Genomic DNA, 23,124 nt, shown 5'->3' with positions numbered 1-23,124 from the left:
TCCAGCCTGATCCCTTTCCTCATCCCCTAGGCCATCACCACTCCATTTTCTATGTCTACTGGTTATGTGTATATATATATATATATATATATATATATATATATATATATATATATATACACAAATTCATTGGTTGATCTCTTTCCACCCTGTTCCCCTATTTTTATTTCTTAAAAATATTTTTTATTGATTTTAGAAAGGAAGGGAAAGGAAGCGAGATAGAAACATCAATGATGAGAGAGAATCATTGATCAGCTGCCTCTTGCACACCCCACACTGGGGATCAAGCCTGAAACCTCGGGATGTGCCCTGCCCGAAAACTGAACTGTGACCTTCTGGTTTACAGGTCAACACTCAACTACTGAGACACATCAGCCAGGCAAATGTGTGTTGTTTTTTACTTAGTATCAATCACACAATAATTATAAAATAATTTCTTATATTTCATCATTTTTTACATTGAATTGCTTTCTTTTATATGGGAGAAACTGAGGTTCAAACAGGTTAAATGGTTTATCTGAGGTCACATACTAAATGACTCCTATATTCTCCTTACTACCCTGCATTGATTTTCTAGGAAACTCTATAAACCTGGGATTCTAGTCTAATATCTTGTATCTTATATGATTTAGAAGAGTCTTCTGGAATTTGTGCTCCCAATAGCAATTTATTCTATGACTTTCAGATTTCTTATTTAAATTTGTATATCTACATATTTAGATATTTTCATGTATGTTATTTTATTCATCTTCACAACAACCCTAAGGTTGTACAGCTAGAAAATGGTAGAGCTAGCATTGGAACCTGGATGTTTCTGATGTCAAGTCCTATATATTCCACTACGCTATACTGCTTTGGTTACGAATTGTATAACCTTGGGCAAATCACTTAATTTCTAGGACCTTCAGCTACCTCATCTATAAAGTGGGTGTGGTGATTACTACCTTTCAGAGATGTTGTGAAGCTCAAATGTAATAATGTAAAATAGGAAATGCAAGTAGAAACATCAGTTGTGGTCATAGCTGATAGAGGTACCGAGGTGGAGTGATGAAAAACAGTATCTCTCCTTCTCTCTTGAGTTAAGAATAACAGTCCTGGGCCGAAAACGGTTTGGCTCAGTGGTAGAGCGTCAGTCTGCAGACTGAAGGGTCCCAGGTTCGATTCCGGTCAAGGGCATGTACATTGGTTGTGGGCACATCCCTGGTAGGGGGTGTGCAAGAGGCAGCTGGTTGATGTTTCTCTCTCATCAACGTTTCTAACTCTCTCTCCCTCTCCTTTCCTCTCTGTAAGAAAAAAAAAAAAAATCAATTAAAAAAAAAAAAAAGAATAACAGTCCTGGCTGGTGTGGCTCAGTTGGTTGAGTGTTGTCTTGTGCACCAAAAGGTTACTGGTCCGATTTCTGGTCAGGGCACAAGCCCAAGTGTTGGGCTCAATCCCCAATAGGGGGTGTGCAGAAAACAGCTGATAGATGTTTCTCTCTCACATCAGTGTTTCTATCTCTCTCAAAATCAATAAAAAGTATTAAAAACAACAACAGCAGAGCAAAAGCAGCTCAAGAGAGACTTTCTTGAATTAAACAGTTGCTCACCAGACCTGCATGTCTCACTCTTCATGACTGGGCCTTGTAAAAAGGAGTCTTAATTGGGTCAGGAGTCTTTGGGGGCTTGTCTAGGATGTTTTGCCTGTGGTGGCAAGAGTCTAAAGACTTAGGTGGGGCTAACTCAGTCCTGGATCTTCTTGTTCATTTGGCTCTCCTGATGGGTCAAATGGGGACTGCTATGGTAATGATAACAGGGCATGGTCCTGATAGGATTGTGGTTTATTGTGTGGGAAGCCACCACACAATACTGAGAAAGGAAGACCAATTCTGGATAAGAACATTTATTGAAGCTTACTCTGTGCTAGACTAAACTGTGAGGGGGACATAGTCGCGAGTCAGCACTGTTCTCAAGGACTTTACAGTCTAGAGGGGTCACACAAAGCCTTCAACTACCTTAGGAACCAGGCAGAATATATTAAGGAACGTATCAGAGCAACTAAGAGGTGGGGTGGGAGTGCTATTTTTAATACAGTCAGGAACTAAGACCTTTATTGAGTGGATACTATGTGCTAGGGTCTGAGGATATAGAGGTATATCAGAAACAGTCCTTGTCATTCAGGAGCTTTCATTCTAGAGGGGTAGACAGATGTAAACAGTTACTGGGGTGATGATGGCTTTAAGGTAGAAAAAAATGTTGAAAAGAAGAGGAGAATGGCCCTAGCCAGTTTGGCTCAGTGGATAGAGTGTTGGCCTGCAGACCCAAGGGTCCCAGGTTTGATTCTGGTCAAAGGTATGTACCTCAGTTGCAGGCTCCTCCCCTGCCGGGACCCTGGTTGGGGCACATGTAGGAGGCAACCAATTAATGTGGTTCTCTCACATCGGTATTTCTGTCTTTCCCTCTCCTACTCTCTCTAAAAATCAACGGAAAAATATCCTCAGGTGATGATTAAAAAAATAAAATTGAAAAAAAAGGAGAGTGTGTAACTGACTTGGGGAGGCCAGAAGAAACTTTGCACAGGAGGTGATACTTGAGTCTTGAGAAAGTAGAGTTTGCCAGGTGCACTGTGGGAGGAGTTAGGAGTACTGTAGGCAACTGAGTAGGTCCCAGTGCTCTTTTATTGAACAATCTAAGTGTGGCAGGTAGCAAGCGGGCAAGGAAAGTATTCCTTTCCTCTCCCTCCTAGATGTTGACTCCTGGAGGTGTGACTTAAGTCTTCTATTCCAATATCACATCCTAATAGCATATGGTTAAATGAAAGGTGTTAGAGCCAGACCTGGGTCCTATCCCAGCTCTCTAGTTAGCTGAATGACATTAGGCGTGGCATGTATGTTTCGGTTTCTTCATTTGTACAGCTTATGCTCCGGGTCTCCCATTCAAAAACAAAGCATTTAAGCACCGATTTGGGCCTATCTAAAGTACTGTTATTCCTTCACATCATTGCATCACTTAGTTCTCACAAGAAACCTAGACTTTGGCTATATAATTTCTCTATTTTTTTCAGAAGCAAGAAGACCTGCGTGAAGTTCACAGGAGAATCTGGAAGTTGGCTCCAAAGCCCGTGCTCCGCGCCGGGTTTTCCCCAAGGGGCCCCTGGGGGACAGACTCCGGTCCCGCGGCGCTAACTCCGGCGCCAGGATTTGGGTGCGGCCGCGGCGTGCGCGGGGCGGGCGGGGCGGGGCCAGGAGGGGCGGGGCGGGCCGAGGAGGGAAGTTGTCGAAGTTCGGGGAGACTCCCGCCCGCCCGCCCGCCCTGCCTGCCCCGGCCTCGCCTCCGGTCGCTCCCTCCGCCTCCTCCCCGCCCCGAGCCCCAGTCCGCCCGTCCTTCCTTCCCCTCTCGTGCATGATGGAAACACCATGGCTGCGGCGGCCCAGCTCTCCCTGACACAGGTAACGCCGCCCGCCCATCCGCTGGGCTCGGTCGGCCGGTGTTCCCGGTCGACCCTTTCCTCACCCTCCGCTCCGCCGTCCAGGGGTCACCGACCCGGGCGTTTTCTCTCGGCGGCGGCGCCGGGCGGGGCGGCGCGGAGGGAGAGTGGAGAGCGTGTGTGCGGGAGGGAAGGCGCCATCCCGAGCGAGCCGGCTGCTCCGCCGCCGCGGCCGCCGCGACCCCGCCCGGGCCGGTGGGCGCCCCCGGCCCCGCCCCGCCCCTCGCGGCGCCCGGGGCTCCGCGCCCCTCCGCGCCCCGGACCCCGACTCCCGCCCCGCGCAGCCGGTGCCCGGCCCCTCTCCCTCCGCTCCGCTCCGCTCCGCTCTCACCCACCCAGGAAGTTTCCTGCTTCCAGGCCACCCTGTCCCAGGTGAGCGCCTGTTGAGCTCCTGCGACCGGCCTCGCCCCCAAGTCCGCCGGCGGCCCGGCAGCGCGCTTCCCGGGGGAGAGTCACCTTCCCGGGCCGGCCGGCCGCCCGGCGGCTGTCCTCTCCGGACCGGCCTGTTCTCTCCGGAGTCCGGCGAAAGCCCACCGTTCCCCAGCAGTTCCCTCCAGGCAGTCCCTGTTCCAGACAAGTCCCATCCTCCCCAGGTGCCTGCCCTGCTAGCCCCTGCCTCTTACCCCTCTTGTCAGGTTTCCTCCCACCCCCGAGGAGAAGTCTCTTCCTACTCAAGTCGGCTCCCGTGCCCCCCCTCCCCCGGTGGGCTTCCAGTTCATCGCTGTCCAAGCGGATCACCGGTGTGGGAGTGGTTCCATCAGTCTTGGTGCTGGGAACTTGACCCTAGACTAGAGATCACTCATTCTGGGGGGGATCGTCACGCAGATAGGTTCTCAGGGTCTTTCCTCTTCCCCCTTTCTTTCTGTTTCCTTCAGAATCCCGTCCTGTGTTACTTCCCAGAAAAACCTCTTCACCATCACTCACTCTGGGATCCTCCTCCCTCCTCTGCAAAGAAAGCCAGCTCTCCTAGTCATCCCAGGGTGATGAGGGGACCTGCACCTGTCAGTCCCTCCCCACTCCTCCCTAACACCAAAACTTAGCCTAGTTTCAACTTCTCAGCGACTCCCTCCACAGCCTGTGGCCGGGGACTTTCCCCCACTCTCCTCGGGGCCCACCTCGCTAGCCTTCCTGTCTGCTTGGTAGTATCTTCCCGCCACCTTGTCGTCTCCTTGGCCTGGATTTGTCAGCGCTTATGAGACTTGAACACTGAGGTGTAGGGTATGCATTTGGGCTGGAGAGTTTTCAGTTATTGGGATGGAGAGGCTGTGGGGTGTTCCTCCTAGAACTCTAGGATAGACTGAGTGAGAGATGTCCTCACCCGGACCCAGGAATCACACGTAAGCATGTGTCTCCGGTGAAATAACTAGCTTCAGCTTGCAGGAATTACCAGTCTCACAAATGCAGCCTGTTTATTTCCTAATTTGTTCAGTGTTGCTTATCCTATTTGGACAAGCATGGGGAAGAGTCCTTGGGATGTGGCAATGTCATCGAGGTGGTGAATCCCTCTGGAAGGGTCCCCCTGAAACCCACCTTCAAGGAATGGCAGCATTGACTCCTGGGAGTTCACTTTTTAGGAGGCTTGTGAGTGACTTGCATTAAACAAGATCTGGTTGGCAGGCTGTTGCCCTCTGGCTCTCTCGGCCACTTTGGGCAGGACTTTTTTCCCCTCTTGAAGATTTTGTTCCCTTGAAGACTCCTATAGATTTACTTCTTAGCCGTGTTGTCTGCTTTATTCTCTCCCTGGGTAATACTGTGTTTTTAGTTTCTATTTATTAGCACTTGTCTCTGGAGAAAACCTCCTTCAGGCTCTGTCAGCGGTATAGACAGTTAAATAATTTAAATATGTTTTTGTGTGGTTTTTATATATTTAAATATTAGCATGCACATACATAAATACTGAATTAGGGATATTATCCTGATACATTCATTGATTCAAATAAGTCAATTTAGAATATTTTGATTTTTTAAGCCATGAAGAGGCAATAAGATATTTGTAAAGGCACAAGATAAAGAATCTTCCCAAGTGTTAATATACTCTAGTGTGCCTCCTTGTTATTCTAAAACTTTGCTGACTTGTGTTTTTTAATTTAATATTTTAACTGCTTGAGGCAATAAACTGAGATAACAATGCAACTTGGTTTCACATTCATTATTAATATGTTTATGTCAACCCTTTTCCCCAACACACACACACACAGAAAGAGAGAGGGGGAGAGAGGCTGACAGACAGACAGACATAGGTAAACTCAAGAGAAAGAGAGCCTCCAGGGTTGGTTTGCCTTTTAATTCATCTCTCCTCCCTCAGTGCCCATGTGGAAGAAGGTGATTAATAAGCTTGTCCTCTGTATGACTGAAAATTCTAAAGGGCTCTTTGACAGTTACAAAGATTAAACAGATGCTGAAGTTAGTTTCCACTTCTGGTTATGAGATAATAATGGTTTTGGAGTAGGTTCATTTGTTCAACTAATATTTGTTTAAGTACTTATCAAGTGCTAGGCACTGTACTGGGATTCTCTTATTTATAATATATTAGTGGCTCGGGGTTGTCCCTTAGCCTGGCCTGTACCCTCTCCAATATGAGACCCCTTGGGGAATGTCCGACTGCTGGTTTAGGCCCCATCTCCTAAACCTACAGTTGGATATCCCTCTCACAATCCGAGACCTCTGGCTCCTAACTGCTCGCCTGCCTGCCTGATTGTCCCTAACCACTCTGCTTGCCGGCCTGATCACCCCCAACTGCCCCCACTGCTGGCCTGCTCGCCCTCAACTCCCCCCTCTCCCCCGCCTGCTTGCTCCCAACTGCCCCTCCCTGCCAACCTGCTTGCCCCCAACTGCCCCTACTGCCAACCTGATTGCTCCCAACTGCCCTCCCCTCCTGGCCTGACCGCCCCTAACCACTCTGCCTCGCCCAGCCACCATGGCTTTGTCTGGAAGGTTTCCTGGAAGGTCTCCAGGTCTAATTAGCATATTACCCTTTTATTAGTGTGTGTGTGTGTGTGTGTGTGTGTATTTTTTAATTTAATTTTTTAATTTTTTTTTGCCTCTGTCAAGTAAGCAAAACTGACATTTGAGAGGAAATGTGAAAAATGTTTAATTTACTTCTTCCTTCCTCTTCCCCTGCCTGCCAACCAACCTTCCAACTCCCCAACCACCAAAATAAATGAGCATACTCCAGATTCTAAAGAGGATAGACTATTCGAATAATCAAATGTTAGTTTCAGTCCCAGCTCTGCCAAACTTAACTCAGTGTATGACAATGTATGCTACTGAGTTAAGTCTCAAGGCCTTAGTTTTCTTAACTTTAATATTTATTCAATGAATATTTGTTGAGCATTCCCTATATGCTAGAAATTATTCTAAGTATTGAGGATATACGAGTGAACAAAATAAATAACAGTCTTGGAGCTTGGAGACAAAACTTGGAGCTTACATTTTAGTAGGGGAGTTTGAATTAGCTGATCTGAGGACCTTTCCAACTAACATTCTTTTTTATAGATCATATTCTATGATTTATAGATTTAGTGGTGATTTTCCCAGGGCATTTCAGTGCTGGATAGCCTTAGTGTTTTCTAATTTCAGTTGTTTTCACCAGGTGCTCACTTTTTTCCTTGTCAATAAGAAGTAAAACTTGAGAAAGATCTTGTGATTTTTGGTGATGGTGACATTACAAAAAGATATTAATAATTCTCTTTAAAACATTTTACAGTTGCCCATTTCTTCCTCAAACCTGTATCCCTAATAATAACAATAACGTTTTTCATTGGGTGTTACTATATGCCAAGAATTTTACTTCACTTAATCTAACATTTTACAAATGAGGGAAGTAATTTACATCAACTAGTAAGTGGTAGATCTAAGACTTGAACCAAGGTCTCTGTAGGACTCCACTATACTTTTCTGTGTGCTAGATGCTTGGCATTTTCAATCTTCCCTTGTATTTTTTATTCTCTATTTCAATATATGTCCTATTGTCCTAATTAGGTAGAAAACTTGAGGATGGAAGCCATGTCTTGTGCCTCTGAATCTCTGGTGTCTTTCGTGTGTCAACTTTCATGCGGATGTTTAGTAGTGCTCTTGATGATAAAGGTTTTATTTTATTTAAATAGGCATGACATGAGTATTTTATTTTATTTTGTTTAAATATGTTTTTATTGATTCCAGAGAGGAAGGGAGAGGGAGAGAAAAATATCCATGGTGAGAGAGAATCATTGGTTGGCTGCTTCCTGCATGCCGGCACTGGGGATTAAGCTCCCAACCTGGGCATGTGCCTTTACCTCCTGGTTCAATCACTGAGCCATGCTGGCTTGGCCGATATGAGTATTTTAAATAATCTTACAGCAGTTCAGCTGTTTTCTTGTTTTTATTTAATAAGGATTTAAGAAGTTTTCTTGTTTTAACTTAATAAGAATTATTTTTTTAATAACGAAGTCCTTAGAATGGGATTTAAAATAATCTTAGTATGTGGTCTAAAATAATAAATACTATGAGAATACTTTTCCTTCTAATTCTTTTTCTTAATTGCAAGAGTGATATAACTGCATTATAAAAAGTTTGAAAATTGGAGGGGGGGGGAAATCTCCCATAACTTTAGTTTCTGGTATTTTATTTTCAATTTTCACTAAAAAATTATATATTGATAGTTGTGTTAATAAATATATCACCATAATAGACTGGCTTAACAATTATAACAGTAAATACAGGGCAGAGTGTGAAAATGACAATCTCATATTCTCAGGAAATTTGTTCTTTCATTGAGCGATATCTAACTGTTCTCAAAAATGGCTTGGAATGTTTAGCATTTGGGAGGAGTTGTCATAGTTGAAATTAATTAGGAACAGTTGGGTTTGTCCAATAGCAGGTCTCCCAGGAATAACAGAAGAGTATTCCTCTGTTTTCAGCAGACACAGACAGAATGATAACAGACAAATATGTGGTAGGAAAAGATTGAGCAGATCTATTTAGCAACAAATCATAGTTCTAATCTCTTCTCTCACTAATAATCTGATTTAGGGCTCAATGTAAGGTGGTGTACTTATTTTTCAAGGAATTATAAAAGCACTTTACATACTATTTTGTTTTGTGAGTTTTGTGAGGTTTGGACTTAGTAAAATTGGAACTCTGGGAAAACCAAAAGCAGGAAAATGGCCTGGGGGGAGGGAAGCTGGGGTTGGACAGAGAGAAAGATAGGTAATCTGGCTACTTGGAGAAAGAAATGAAAAATTAATCCAGGCAGAGTTCATTAGGCAAACCCACACCCTGGAACTTTATTTTAAAGTGGTTTAACACTCAAGAAGATAAGATATTGTGCCTTGCATTAAAAATTATGTTTATTAGAAGCTTGTAATAATCTGAGGAATGTTATAATTTGAATGGTGTATTAAAGTGGAAACATTTTATTTAGACAAATGACCTAAGTCAGATAAGCATGCATAGAAAAAAGTCTGGAAGAAAAACCCCCAAGATTTTGTAATAGCATGGTTGTAATCTTTATATGCCTCCTTTTCAATAGTGTGCACGTATTCTTTCTATAATCAGCTGATTTAGCATTTCTCTGACAACTTTTTGAAAATGTACTCTTTTAAATTGAAGTCAATAGCTATAGGTAAAGTAAAAAAAAAAAAAATGTGTGTTCTAAGATTGCATCTACATTCAGGTTTCATGTTAAACATTCCCATCTTTTGGTTTACAGAAATTGGTCAGAAGAATGATAATAATAATAATTATTGTAATTGGTTTGGGAATTCGTTCAAATTTATAATCTTGTGTTCTGCTTTATAATTTACAGAGCACTTTATGCTCTTTCATTTGATCCGTAATAACCAATGAGCTAGGCTATTATTAACATAATTTCAAATTGGAGAATGCTGAGGCTCAGAATTTGTGATTTGTTTAAATTTTACAGTCAGTAAATAAAAGAGCCAGTATTAACCCATATTAAAAAAAATTCAAACAATACCAGTGAAAGTCTCCTTCCTGTTCTGGGCCCTCAGTCCCATTTTTAGAGGTATTCATTCTTGTCAGTTTCTTTTGTGTGTATTTCCAGCAATAGTCTGTGATGTATATGCAAATACATACATATTTATGCTATATATGTATTTTTTACTTTTAGTAAGCTCCATATTGTTGTGTGGCTCATTATCATTATTATTTTTAAAGCTTAATTGATTTAGATTGCTCTATACCAACACATATAGATTTCTCTCATTATTTTCAAAACTTTAGGGCTTTCCCTTATATGAATAGGCTATAATTTATTTAGCCATGTAATGATGGACATTTACCAGTATGTTGTTTCCATTCTCTTGTTATTACTGGCAGTGCTGAAATGAATACTCTTTTTCACATCTTTTACATGTGTCTGAGTATGTGCATTAGTTTTAAGTAGGTATTATTTTGGTCCAAAGGAGATAAATATGTATATGTATGTGTACACACACACACACACACACACACACGTGTTTTTGTCTTCACCCGAGGCTATTTTCTCCATTGATTTTTTTAGAGAGAGTGGAAGGGAGGGAAAGAGAGAGGAGGGTGGGGGGAGAAAGAGAGAGAGAGAGAGAGAGAGAGAGAGAGAGAGAGAGATCTATGTGAGAGAGACACATTTATTGGTTGCCTCCAGCACATGTCCAGACGGGGATAGGGAATCAAAACCATGACCCTTTGGTCCTAGGGATGACACTAACCACTGAGCAAACCTGCCAGGGCAGGATATTTTTAATTTGAGTAGATAATACTAATGTGTATTCAGCAACAGTGTTTGAGTGTGCCTTTTCTCCACAGCTTTATCAACATAGCATATTATCAAACTTTGGATCATTGTCAACCTTATAAAAATGATATTTGTTAAAAGTTGGCCTCTTATTGTGCTTCCCTATCACATAACTGTGAACTTTTTAATATTTTGTCCAAGAGTAAGAAAGAAATGTAAGAAATATCTTTATGATATAGCCGAGACCGGTTTAGCTCAATGGATAGAGTGTCGGCTTGGGGACTGAAAGGTCCCGGGTTCGATTCCGGTCAGGGGCATGTACCTTGGTTGTGGGCATATCCCCAGTAGGGGGTGTGCAGGAGGCGGCTGATCGATGACTCTCTCTCATCGATGTTTCTAGCTCTCTATCTCTCTCACTTCCTATCTGTACAAAATCAATAAAATATATTTTTTTAAAAAAGAAAGAAATATCTTTATGATATAAATAATGCTTTCATGAATTGAGGTGCAATCTTCTATAATAATAAAAGCATAATATGCTGATTAGACTGGACGTCCTTCCGAAGGAAGCCGAGGCTGCGAAGGAAGCCCGGGTCCTGGGTACCTGCTGGTGGCCGGAGGGAAGCCCGGGTCCCTGGTGCCAGAGAGAAGCCAGGGGAAGGAAGGCCTACTCTTGCATCAGTTTCATGCATCAGGCCTCTAGTTAAAAAAGTAAAGGTTGAAGCTCTTTTATTTATTTATTAAAAAAAACATATATATATATTATTTTATTTCAGAGAGGGAGAGAGAGATAGAAATATCAGTGATGACAGAGAATCATTGATTGGCTGCCTTCTGCATACTCCCTACTGGGGATTGAGCCTACAACCCAGGCATGTGCCCATGACCAGAATCAAACCTGGGACCCTTCAGTCTGCAAGCTGACACTCTCACTGAGCCAAACTGGCTAGGGCAAAGTTAAAGCTCTTTTAAAAACTTGTTTTTTTATGGTACAAATATACAGAGAAAAGTTAGCCTCACATCCTCCACCTTTAGATTGGGGATTTTGTAGTGGCAATTTAATGATACTAAGAGTTTTCCATCTGAAATAATCAAACTGTTTATTGTTTTCAGTAAAATAAGAATTTGGCCAAGAACTTATGTTTTCTGGGAAAACTTCTATATCATAATTCTCTGGATATTTTTAGATCATGGTTTCTCAACCTCAGCACTGTTGACATTTTGGGCCAGGTAATTATTTGGTGTGGGGGCTCTCTTGTGCATTGTGGGATGTTTTGCAGCGTCCTTATCCATGAGATTCTAGAAGCACTCCCCAGTTGGGACAATCAGAAGTATTCCCAGACACTGCCAAACGTTTCCTGAGACAAAATTGCCCTTAGTTGAGAATCAATGGTTTAAATGGTTACTTTTTAAACTTAATTAAGGCTTATATGAGTTACAGAAGTATGAGCTTTCTTAGACAGGGACAGAGGGAATATATTATCTTTATATTTTTCCTAGACCTTCCATGAGACATGAACGACTAACAGTGCATAGACATTGAGCTTAAAACACTTAAATGGTGAGACAACCAGAAATTGTGAACTTAATTTTGTGTGTAATTTTTCTGCCTTTCTTAGTGCTCTTATTTTAGTTGTGGAACAATTCTATATAGAGGGTTAAGTATTAATGCAAAGATCCTGGAAGGATAACATTCTATGTCACTGTTATGAGCTGATGCCAAACTCCTGATAAGCATTAGATACTTTTAGGTGATGTACATATATTTATTTCACTTAATTTGCACAGCCTTTCTAAAGTAGGAGTTAATCTATTAATCAGGATTATTATAAATGGTATATTTTAGTTTTGAACTCAGGCACATCTATTCTCAAGCTCATTTTAAATGCTGCTTCCTGTAAATAGTCATTGACAATATTTGAGACAAAGTTTGGAATGAAAATGAACATCCACATGATATTACATTCCTCTGTTGTTATGTTAAAGTAACAGATTATTCAGAGCGTGTGTGTGTGTGTGTGTGTGTGTGTGTGTGTGTGAGTGTGTGTGTGTGTGTAGAGAGAGAGAGAGGGGTGGGGAGTGAGGGAGAGAGAGGAAATCAATATTAGGATGATAATAACAACAATACTCATTGAGCATTTATGATGTGTCAGACACTGCTTTCAGTAATCTTTACAATCTGATTACTAGATCATCCTTATGATCCTTGTTAACTGGATCATCCTTAATATTGTTTTATAAAAAGAGAAGACTTAGTGGAGGGGGGCAGTGGTAAGATATGTACACGTATAATACCTTAATAAAAAGATGGAAGAAAAAAAAAGTATTATCTGGTCAGAAAAAAACTAATTAAAAACTTGAACATGAATGTGGAAAAAAAAAAAAAAAAGAGAGAGAAGACTTAGGCACAGAGGTGAAGTACTAGTAATTTGTTTAAGGTCAAGCTGCTGCTAAGTATTATAGTAGAGCCAGGATTATAACTCAGATAGTGTATAAAGCTCATAAATTGAACGAGTCTTTATTTTTAAGGGAAAAATAGTTATGATAGAACAAATTATACTATTCCTTGATTATAACTGAACATATGTTCTAGGCTGCAACTTATTATGTGAAAATCAACTCACTGCACAGACCAGCGGTAGCCAACCGGTGGTCCACGAACCACTAGTGGATGGTTTGTGAGGTCCAAAAGGTTGGCGGCCACTGGCATATAGTATTATACATCTCTAGAAAGTGATTGTTGTACCAAGTTATAGTGAAGGGTTTTTGTAAACATGATAGAAGGTAGTTTTATATTTTGCAAACTCTAGAGATTTGTAACTCATGAAAACCTAAGCCTGTCTAGGTTAGTGTATATCATACAAATATTTACTTTCAAACATGATGTTTTCTCGCCCTGGCCAGTATATGTGAGTTGGTAGGAGTGCTATCCTGAGAATAACCTTAGATATACTGTTTGCTGAATTCCTTTTTTGTAGAGCAATAAATGGTGCTACAAGATTGAGTTGTTTTTCTCTGATACTTTTGAGTTTTGAAATTAAACTTGAATGATTTTTGTTTAGTTTATATTTTGAATATTTTGAATGGCAAAGCAGACAGCAATAATATTCTCAGATAGCAGCAATAATATCTAAGTACTATTGTGAAGAAACTAAGATGAGCATATTTAATTTGGCTACAAAGGCCATTTTTTTAATTTGTAAAGTTCACTTAGTATAGGAAATTGGCATTAATATTCTGAGCTTAAAGATGGATAATTTTAATTTGCTTACAGTTTTATCCTTTGCTGGCTGGGATGCTTTCATTCTGTGTCTGTTCTTACATTCTGTTCTGTGTTTGTTTTTGTTTTTTTTCTGGCATACTTTTATGCAGAGCCTTGTAAGATTTAGGGAGTGGATTTTGGACCATCTGGCTCTTTAGAATGTTCAAAAACTTTATTTACTGTATTTTGAGCCAGACTTGCTTGAAATGACTTGATTTGTCTCTGTGCTTGGCAGATTTTTCTTATATATTTTCACAATTTTTCACTAATAAGTTCTTCCTTATTTTAATACAAGAATTTTACCAGTATTCTTAGGTTAAGTGGACAAAATTTACTTTTCCTTATAACCTCATAAAAAAACTCATAATGAAAACTTCGCAAAACATTCTATTTTAAAAATTAGTGTATATAATTGACATGACTTGTATACTTATACATGTATTTGAGGTTAGGAAAGGAAAAGTATATTCTGCAAATTTAAATTTATTGAGTTAATTCCTAGTACTAATTTAAAAATATTCCATATGTCAAAATTAATGATAATTTTTAAAACTATACCTGCATTTAGAAATATGAGCCATCAAATAACTTTAAGATCTACTAGAGGTCTGCCTGCAGTCCTGCTTGCCCCCAACTACCTGCCCCCCTGCTGGCTTGATCACCACCAACTGTACCCCCTTGCCTGTCTGCTCGCCCCCAATTATCCCCCCTGCCAGCCAGCTTGTTCCCAACTGCCCCCCTGCCAGCCTGCTCGCCCCCAACTGCCCACCACCCCCCGCCGGCCTGCTCACCCCTCACTGCCCCTACCCCCGCCAGCCTGCTTACCCCCAACTGCCCCTCCCTGCTGGCCTGCTCGCCCCTAACTGCCTCTGCCTCGGCCCTGCCACCATGGCTTTGTCCAGAAGAACTTCCGATAGGTCTCCCAGTCTAATTAGCATATTATCCTTTTATTATTATAGACTAGAGGCTCAGTCACAAAAGTCGTGCACTTGGGGGCGGTGGGGGGTGGGGGGGTCAGCTCGGCCTGCCTCTTCTCACAGTCCAGGAGCCCTTGGGAGATGTCCAACTGATGGCTTAGACCCACTCCCCAGAAGTCAGACATCCTTAGCACCACTGTAGAGGTAGAAGAGGCTCCCGCCACCACCGCTGCACTCGCCAGCCATGAGCCTGGCTTCTGGCTGAGTGGCGGGCGCTCCCCTTGTGGGAGCGCACTGACCACCAGGGGGTAGCTCCTGCGTTGAGTGTCTGCCCCCTAGTGGTCAGTACGCATCATAGTGACCGGTTGTTCTACTGTTCAGTCAATTTGCATATTAACCTTTTATTATATAGGATTTAATTTTATTCAACAATGTCTTGTAATGTTTAGAGTCTAAGTTTTATACTTTTATAATTAAGGTTTTAAAAAAATTATTGTTAAGCTATTTTAATGGAATTTTAATTTAATTTTTATATTCATTGCAAGTTTATAGCAGTACAATTAATTTTTTTGTATTGATCTTATATCCTGCACCTTTACTGAACTCATTTATTAGTTCTAATAACTTTTTTTAGTGGATTTCTTAGGATTTCCTATATATATATAAAACCATGTCATCTGAGATAGTTTTATGTCCTTCTTTCCTATCTGGATGGATGCCTTTTGTTTCCTGTTATTGTTTACTTTTCTTGGCTAGAACCTCCAGTTCAATGTTGAATAGAAGTGTCTAGAGTGGACACTTATTCCTAGTCTTTAGGGGAAAACATCCTGTATAATAAAAGGCTAGTATGCAAATAGACTGAACTGTGGAATGACCAGTTGCTATGATGTGCACTGACCACCAGGGAGCAGATGCTCAATGCAGGAGCTGCCCCCTAGTGGTCAGTATGCTCCCACAGGGGGAGCTCAGCCAGAAGCCGGGCTCACAGCTGGCAAGGACAGCAGCAGTGGCAAGAGCTTCTCCCGCCTCCACGGCAGTGCTAAGAATGTCTGTCTGCTGGCTTAGGCCTGCTCCCAGTGGACATCCCCCAAGGGCTCCAGGACTGTGAGAGGGTGAAGGCTGGGCTGAAGGACCACGCCCCCTCCAACCCCCAAGTGCACAAATTTTGTTCACTGGGCCTCTAGTGCATATATATTTTCAGTACTTTGAAGATGCCTAGTTCAGCCGTTGATATTCCAGAAACCTAGTATTATTTGAAAGAGGTTTAATTCACATTTTGGTTATGTAGCTCAGGGACTCTTGAACATGATTCTGTACCATCAGCATCACCTGAATTCAGTTTATATTGTGCACTTAGAAATGCAAATTCTTTTTTAAAAAAAACATATTTTATTGATTTTTCACAGAGAGGAAGGGAGAGGAGAGAGATAGAGAGCTAGAAACATCGATGAGAGAGATACATCGACCAGCTGCCTCTTGCACACCCCCCACTGGGGATGTGCCCGCAACCAATGTACATGCCCTTGACCGGAATCGAACCTGAGACCTTTCAGTCTGCAGACCGATGCTCTATCCATTGAGCCAAACAGGTTTCGGCTAGAAATGCAAATTCTTAGACCTCACCCCAATCCTACTCTGAATCAGAATTGGAAACTTTTGGGTGGGGGATTTATTTAGCCATTTGCTTGGTAAATGTAGTTCATATTTTTAAGAAACCATTACTACTAACAAGTAACATATATAAGGTTTTAAGTATATGAAGCATGTAATAGTCACAAAGATGAATTATAGTTGGTATTTTCTCTTTCCTTCTTTCTTTTCTCACCCCCCCCCCCTTTTTTTAAAAAAAAAAAACATGTTGAAACAACCTAGAGAAGTTGGGAATTTTCAGTGCTTTGGGGTAGTGGTGAAAAGAGTGAGTCCTGGCATTGTACTGCATGGCTTGGAATCTAGTTCTGCCATTTATTTACTAGCTATGTGAATTTGGGCATTTATTTAATCTGTGTTTTAGGTTCTTCATGTATAAAATGAGAGTAAGAGTATCTACTTTACAGAGTTGTGAAGATTAGATGAGATAATATAAGTAAAGTGCTAAGAATAGTGCCTGGTCCATAAATGAGTCCTTAGTAAATATATTTGCTATTACAATTATTATTGACCAAGAACACCAGCATGGCCCATTTCTCATATCTTTATTTATATGTATTTTTTGATATGCCTCAATTTCTCTTCCTCTCCTTTGCTTTATTCATTTGCAAATATTGAGTACCCACTATCTGCAAAGCACTGCTATCTACACATAATAATCTGGCCACTATATACGCGCGCGCGCGCGCGCGCGCGCGCGCGTGTGTGTGTGTGTGTGTGTATACACACACACACACACACACACATATTAGAGGCCTGGTGCATGAATTTGTGCATGGGTAGGTTCTGGAAGGGCAGTTGGCTAGCCTGCCTGCTGGTTGAACTCCTGGAGGAGGGAACAATTTGCATATTAGCCTTTTATTATAAAGGATATACACTGAGTGGCCAGATTATTATGTGTTCAGAGATCATAATAATCTGGCCACTCAGTGTACTGTTACATACGTAGTAAGACAAAGTCACTGTTCTCTAGTAAGGGAAACCAACAGAAACAAACAGGTATAAATGTCAGATAATGAGAAAAGCTAGGAAGAACAATAAAGCTGGATAAGGGAAGAGAATGCCATAAGATATAACTTTAGATGGGGTGGTTAGAAAGGCCCCTCTTAGATTACATTTGATCAGGGATTTGAATGAAATAAGAAATGATCCATATGAGTGTGTATGGATATGTTCCAGATAGAGACAACAACAAGTGCAGGGGCCTTAAGATGGGAGTGCACTTTGCAGTTGTTTGCTTCCTTTTAGACTTGTTAGTGGCCTTGGCCAGGTGGCTCTTTTGGTTGGAGTGCCCTCCTGTGCACCAAAAAAAAAAAAAAAAAAAGACTTGTAAGATACTTGCTGAGTTTTTCCCATCTTAATTTGTTATATAATTCCGACATGACTTTTCCTCTTGTCTCCCTCAGTTATCTGTGATACCATAGCATCTGTGTTTGCTCCCTCTTATTGCAGTTAACAGCAATGTTTTATTGTCTGTTTTTCCCACTAGTCTCAGTTCTCAAATGCCAGAGATTATAGTTTGTTATTTTATTTCTAGAGGCCTGGTGCACAGATTTAAGCATCACTGGGGTCCCTTGGCCTGGCCTGTGCCCTCTCACAATCCGGGACGCCTCAGAGGATGTAGGACTGCTGGTTTTGATCTGATTCCTGCAGGCCAGGCTGAGGGACCCCACCAGTGCACGGATCCATGTACCGGCCTCTTTATGCGTATAAGATCTTTGACTAATCTCTTCCCGCCCTCACCCTTCCCCCTTCCCTCTGAGATTCATCAGTCTGTTCCATGTTTCCATGCCTGTGCACTGAGCGTCTTCCACCGTGGTCAGTGCACATCATAACTACCAGCTGAACGGTTGAATGGTTGCTTAGGCTTTTATATTTATAGGTTTGCAGTATCTTGACACACAGATGTACAGTAATAGTCCACTTTATCCACAAGGGAATACATTGTTCCAGTATACCTGGTAGATGCCTGAAGTGATGGATTGTACTGAACCTTATATATACTATGTTTTTTCCTGTACACACATAACTATGATAAAGTTTAATTTATAAATTAGGCACAATAATACCTAATAATAAAATAGAGCAATTATAACATCATACAGTAATTAGAGTTATGTGAATGTGTTCTCTCTCTCCCAAAACATTTTATTGTACATACAGTGTGGATATTATGGACAAAGGGATAATTCATATCCTGGGCAGGCTGGAGCAGGACAGCACGAGATTTCATTACACTACTCAGAATGGTGCACAATTTAAAACATGAATTTTTCACTTCTGGAATTTTCCATTTTAATATTTTGAACAGTGTTTGACCTTTGGTAACTAAAACTGTGGGAAGATTCCAAGCATGTAATCACTAGTTTCCCTTCTAGTTCCTCAGCTCTCTTGATAATGGAGTATTAGAAAGCTGAATTCTAAAAAGCTTAATTTTTACATGTTGATATGTCAAAAATATTTTATGGCAAATTACTCAGAAAATTATGTGCATCATAACACTATTTTTTTATTTTCACTAATACTGAATTGTTACTCATCATCTTACATTTTTAGAGAGAGCAAAACTAAAAAGATTTTGAGTGGTTTATTTGAAAGAATGAAATCTATTCCATTGTCTCCTTTTCACTACCTAGACTTCTATATTTATTTGCCTTCATACACAGTGTTATTTCTGTCTGGATTACTACTTTCTGTCTATTTCACAGTGGTCTTCAACATGACCTTTTCTTGGGAAGTTTCGAAAAGTTGTACTCTTATACCCTTCACCAGTTGTCCCTAATTATAACACCTCCTAAACTATAGTACAAGATGAATACCTGGAAATCGACATTGGCATATTCACAGACCTTATTCAAATAGTCATTTGTGGTTTTGTATGTATATACTATGCACATGTAATTTTATCATGTATGGATTCATGTAACTATAACCACAATTAAGATAAACTGTTTTCATCACAAAGAGCCTCCATGCTACTCCTTTATAACTCCCTTTGTCATTTTATTTATTCACTGGTTATTCTTTGTATAATTTAACCTTGTGATTAATGGAAAAAGATTGCATTATATTTTAGAGAATGCTTTCTATTTTTACCTTTTTTCAACATATTATAACCATTTACAATAAGCCTAATACTAAAGTTTCAGTTTATATTGTTCACTATAGAATCAGAGGCTCTTGAAGTCATATAATGTAGCATCTCCCCCTTCAGAAAACCCCCAAAAAATTAAATAAAAAGTTTTATATGAAGCAACTCAACATTCATTTATCAACTTATGAATTTCCAATAACCAGGACCTCCCTTTTTTTTTTTCTTTTTAACTACCTGGTACACTTCAGTGTTAGATTACCTCTGTGTTAACTTTTGCTAGATTATGCTGCACTAAGAAATAACCCCAAATATCAGTGCTTACAATAACAAACATTTATTTATTGCTCACATTATAGGTTCTCTAGTAATCTATTATGGTTCTACTCCGCAATTCTTTTTCATTTCAGGATCCAGGATGAAGGAGCACCCCCTATTTATGACATACTGTTCTCTTGGCAGAGAGAAAAGAGCAAGAGCTGGTGGAAACACACAAAGCTCTTAAAACTTCTCCTTGGAACTGGAACTTTCTCATATTTCATTGGCCAAAGTAAGTTGCATGGCCAAGCCTACAATAGGGTATCCACAGAGAGGCATTACAAGTCACATGGCAACAGGGAGGGTTGTTAATCTATCTATATAATCTATCTTTATAATAGAGGAATATGCAAATTAGCTGGGACACCTTAACAGCAGGGACCTGAAACTGCATGGCGCCTGGCTGCCTGGCGGGGTGAGGGACCTCAGGCCGTGCCCCGGCCCTGATGCTGGGTGGGGTACCTTAGGTCATGCCCCCCTCCCAGTGCTGGGCCCAGAGACCTCAGGCTGCGCACCCTTGCGCTGGAGCCTGGCTGGGAGACCTCAGACCATGCTGGGCCAGGTGACCTCAGCCGGTGACCCCTGCCAGGCAGGGCTTGATGGGAGACCTGAGGCTGCATCCCCCGCCTGGTGCCTGGCCAGGCGACGTGTGACTATGCCCCACACCGGAAAGGGCTTGACGGGGTTGGAGCCGGCTGGGTCTGGGTCTCCAGTATTTTTGAAGTGTGTGTGGGTGGTGGGTGGGGACTTGACTCTAGGTTCCGCAGTGTACCCAGTCCCACATTTTACTAATTTTCTTTCATCTCTGACACTTCTATTATAGAGAAAGGGGAAATAGCAATATTAAAATATTTCCTCTATTTAAGTCCCTTTTACTGTGCACAAATTTCATGTACTGGGCTGCTAGTACTCTTATAAAAGGAGAATAAATGATTAAGAATTATAATACAACCTACTAGACTGTAGGATGATAAACTATGACTTTTCTTAATGAAACTAGCAGCCTCCCATTCCCCCTTTACTTTGTGGCAACTGATCAGAGTTTATGATATAGTTAATGATAAATAATTACTTTAAAATTCTAATAATATTAGAATTTTAAGAGGTCAGATTTTGATTTTGACAACTTTAGTTTAAAAGTTTTCCTTGTCAAAAAGTCATATATAATTTTGCATACTGATTTAAAATTTTTGGAGTTTCATATTTTCCTCCAATTTGAAAATAGCTTTATTGTTTAATTTTACGTATAAAAGTAGGGCATGCTTATTATAAAAAAAAGTTTTCAGGGAATACAGAGTAATGTAAAGAATATAAAAATAATTGTAACCCCATTATCCAGACATAATTACTGTTAGCATTTTAGCTATACCTTTCACATTTTTTCCTTTGTGCATTCATTATGTGTGTTGTTGTATTTGTGATTTTTTAAACTCTAAAATGGTTATATTTTAGTTTTTAAAAAGCCAATTTTACTGAGACACTTGAAAAACACTCTTTGATCATTTTGCTTGATGAGTGAATTGGCAATTTAAATGGCTTTTTCCATTCTCACTTAGCTGTATCGTATAAGTACAAGGTGTACTTTAGAACACTTAAGTGAGCTCAGGCCTTCTCAAATGTGTTTATGTAGTAACCCAGTGAGTTTGTAATATGATGATTAATAAGGTAGTATGGAACTCAGGATTTCTTACTATGTATGAGTTTTTTGGGGGCACTTAAAATTCAACTGAATTGTATTTAAAAAGTAACTCAGTATTGCCTGGCCCGTGTCAGTGGTTGAGTGTTGACCTATGAACCAGGAAGTCATGGTTCCATTCTGGGTCAGGGCACATGCCTGGGTTTCAGGCTTGATCCCCAATAGCAAGCATGATCAATTATTCTCTCTCATCATTGATATTTCTTTCCCTCTCCCTTCATCTCTGAAATAATAATAATAATAAAAATTAGCTCATTATTTAGGGAACACATTGCATTTACTTTCTCTAGCATAAAACTTTTACACCCCTATCTGTAATTTTTCATTGAAACTGGGCCAATTTTGAGAAAGAAAGAGTCACTATATTTTCAAATCTGTAAATTTAAAACAATACCTTTTGGCCATAAAAATGGCTTAAATGCATTGGTAGATAAGTAAAACAGTTCTATTCAAGGTCTGTTTTCAAAAATAAACATTTCTAAAACATTTGTTCTGTATTACAACAATATAAAGTCTTTACATTGGTTATCAGAATATTGAAAAACCTAAGCAGAATAATTATTCTTGGTAATATTCAGATTTTAAATCAGTTTCTTAGCCATATCTGTCTCTAATACTTTTCTGAACAATGTAATTATTTTCCAATATAGTTTAACTAGTTCTAATTTTTTCATAAAACTGCCTGAAGTATTTTCCAGTTACATTTTATGTATTGTGATTGTTAATCCTTACAGTTGACTCTTTGTGACCAGTAATATTTTTAATTGCTAATATGCTTTCTGTACACATTGTACCTGGTTAGTTGAGGAAAATTTTTGCTAAATGGAGAATATTCTTAATTCTAATTTTTTTATTGAAAACTATAGTTATCAGCCCTAATATTTTCACAGGCAGTGTCTTTTTGCCTCTACTAAAAGTACGCTTTTTGATAGATATTTTTAGAAAATAAATCTTTTCATGTAAGTTGTTTCTATATGATTATTTTACACATTCTATGAAATTTAGATGCTGCAAAATTGTAGGCTTTTTGTAATTTCATTTCAGTACAGAGTATAAATTTTTTCAATTAAAAATAGAAATACTCTTTTGCTGGAATTCCTACAATTTACTACAAAGTATAATTATAGAATTTAAAAGTTCAGTCTTTTATACTATTAGAGTTCTCACCATTTAATGTATTCAGTTTTCTTTGCTTTTTTTTTTTAATCTCACTGATTTTAGAGAGAAGAAGGGAGAGAGAGAAACATCAGCGTGAAAGAGAATCATCAATACATTGCCTCCTGTACACACCTCAATTAGAGATCAAACCTACCATCTTTTGGTGTATGGGATGATGCTCCAGTCAACTGAACCACATAAGCTAGGGGTTTCCTTGATTTTAAAGGATGCATTTCAGTGTTTTGGCAAATGTTGTTTATAATAATTGCTATTTTCTAAAAGCTTCAAAGTTAAAGTTGTTGTGTTTTGTGTGTGTTTTTTTAGCATTATTCATTGAACTTTAATCTTTGATTAAAGATTTCCAGCTGATTTTCAACAAATGCAACCAATTTTTAGAGGACTTGTTTTCAAGCACATTCAATACTAATTTGTAAAGTCAGTGTTTCAGATTCCAGTCTTTAAAATCTGATGATACAAGTGGAGCACACATATTGCCATGTTGATTTTTTTTTTTTTTGTATTTGATAATTTTTTTTGTCCTTAAAAGTTTAACTTTGGATATATGAAAACATTTGTAAATTTTGATAATTGCAGCTAACTCATTAACAATGATGTCACTAGAGCTCTGTTTTAAATAGAAATAGCCTCAAGAGTTTTATGCAATTTGTCTGTTTATCTGCTTTCTACAGAAATAGAAATTTAGTACTTAATTTTGTATTAAATATAAAATTTCTTCATTTTAGCTCATTGCTACTGAAAGGACATATTAGATAATAAATGATTGACAAACAACAAAATAAATAAGCAATTGTAGATTTATGCTTTACAATAAATAAGAAAAACACAAAACCACCTCAA

The 23,124-nt window shown here is 39.8% G+C and overlaps 1 protein-coding gene across 3 annotated transcripts in view; it reads left to right on the top strand.

Moving 5' to 3' along the window:
- Positions 1-3,230: 3,230 nt before the first annotated feature.
- Positions 3,231-23,124, top strand: part of EPS15 (epidermal growth factor receptor pathway substrate 15) — a 117,218-nt gene continuing 97,324 nt past the window's right edge. Inside the window, exons 1-2 of one of the 3 annotated variants that reach the window (XM_084872892.1) lie at positions 3,288-3,427; positions 19,505-19,644. Coding sequence is in view for 2 of the 3 variants with exons in the window: in XM_084872890.1 (XP_084729016.1) it covers positions 3,395-3,427 (33 nt within the window). In the remaining variant the exon portion in view is untranslated. Of the gene's footprint in view, positions 3,428-19,504; positions 19,645-23,124 lie in introns of all 3 variants that reach the window. The other 2 variants (XM_084872890.1, XM_084872891.1) reach the window with 2 other exon arrangements.

This window comes from Pipistrellus hanaki (genome assembly GCF_964339955.1).
Source record: "Pipistrellus hanaki genome assembly, chromosome: 2".
NCBI classification, from domain to species: Eukaryota; Metazoa; Chordata; class Mammalia; order Chiroptera; family Vespertilionidae; genus Pipistrellus; species Pipistrellus hanaki.
The sequence above is the reverse complement of the archived record's forward strand: the minus strand, read 5'-3'. Positions and strand labels throughout refer to the sequence as shown.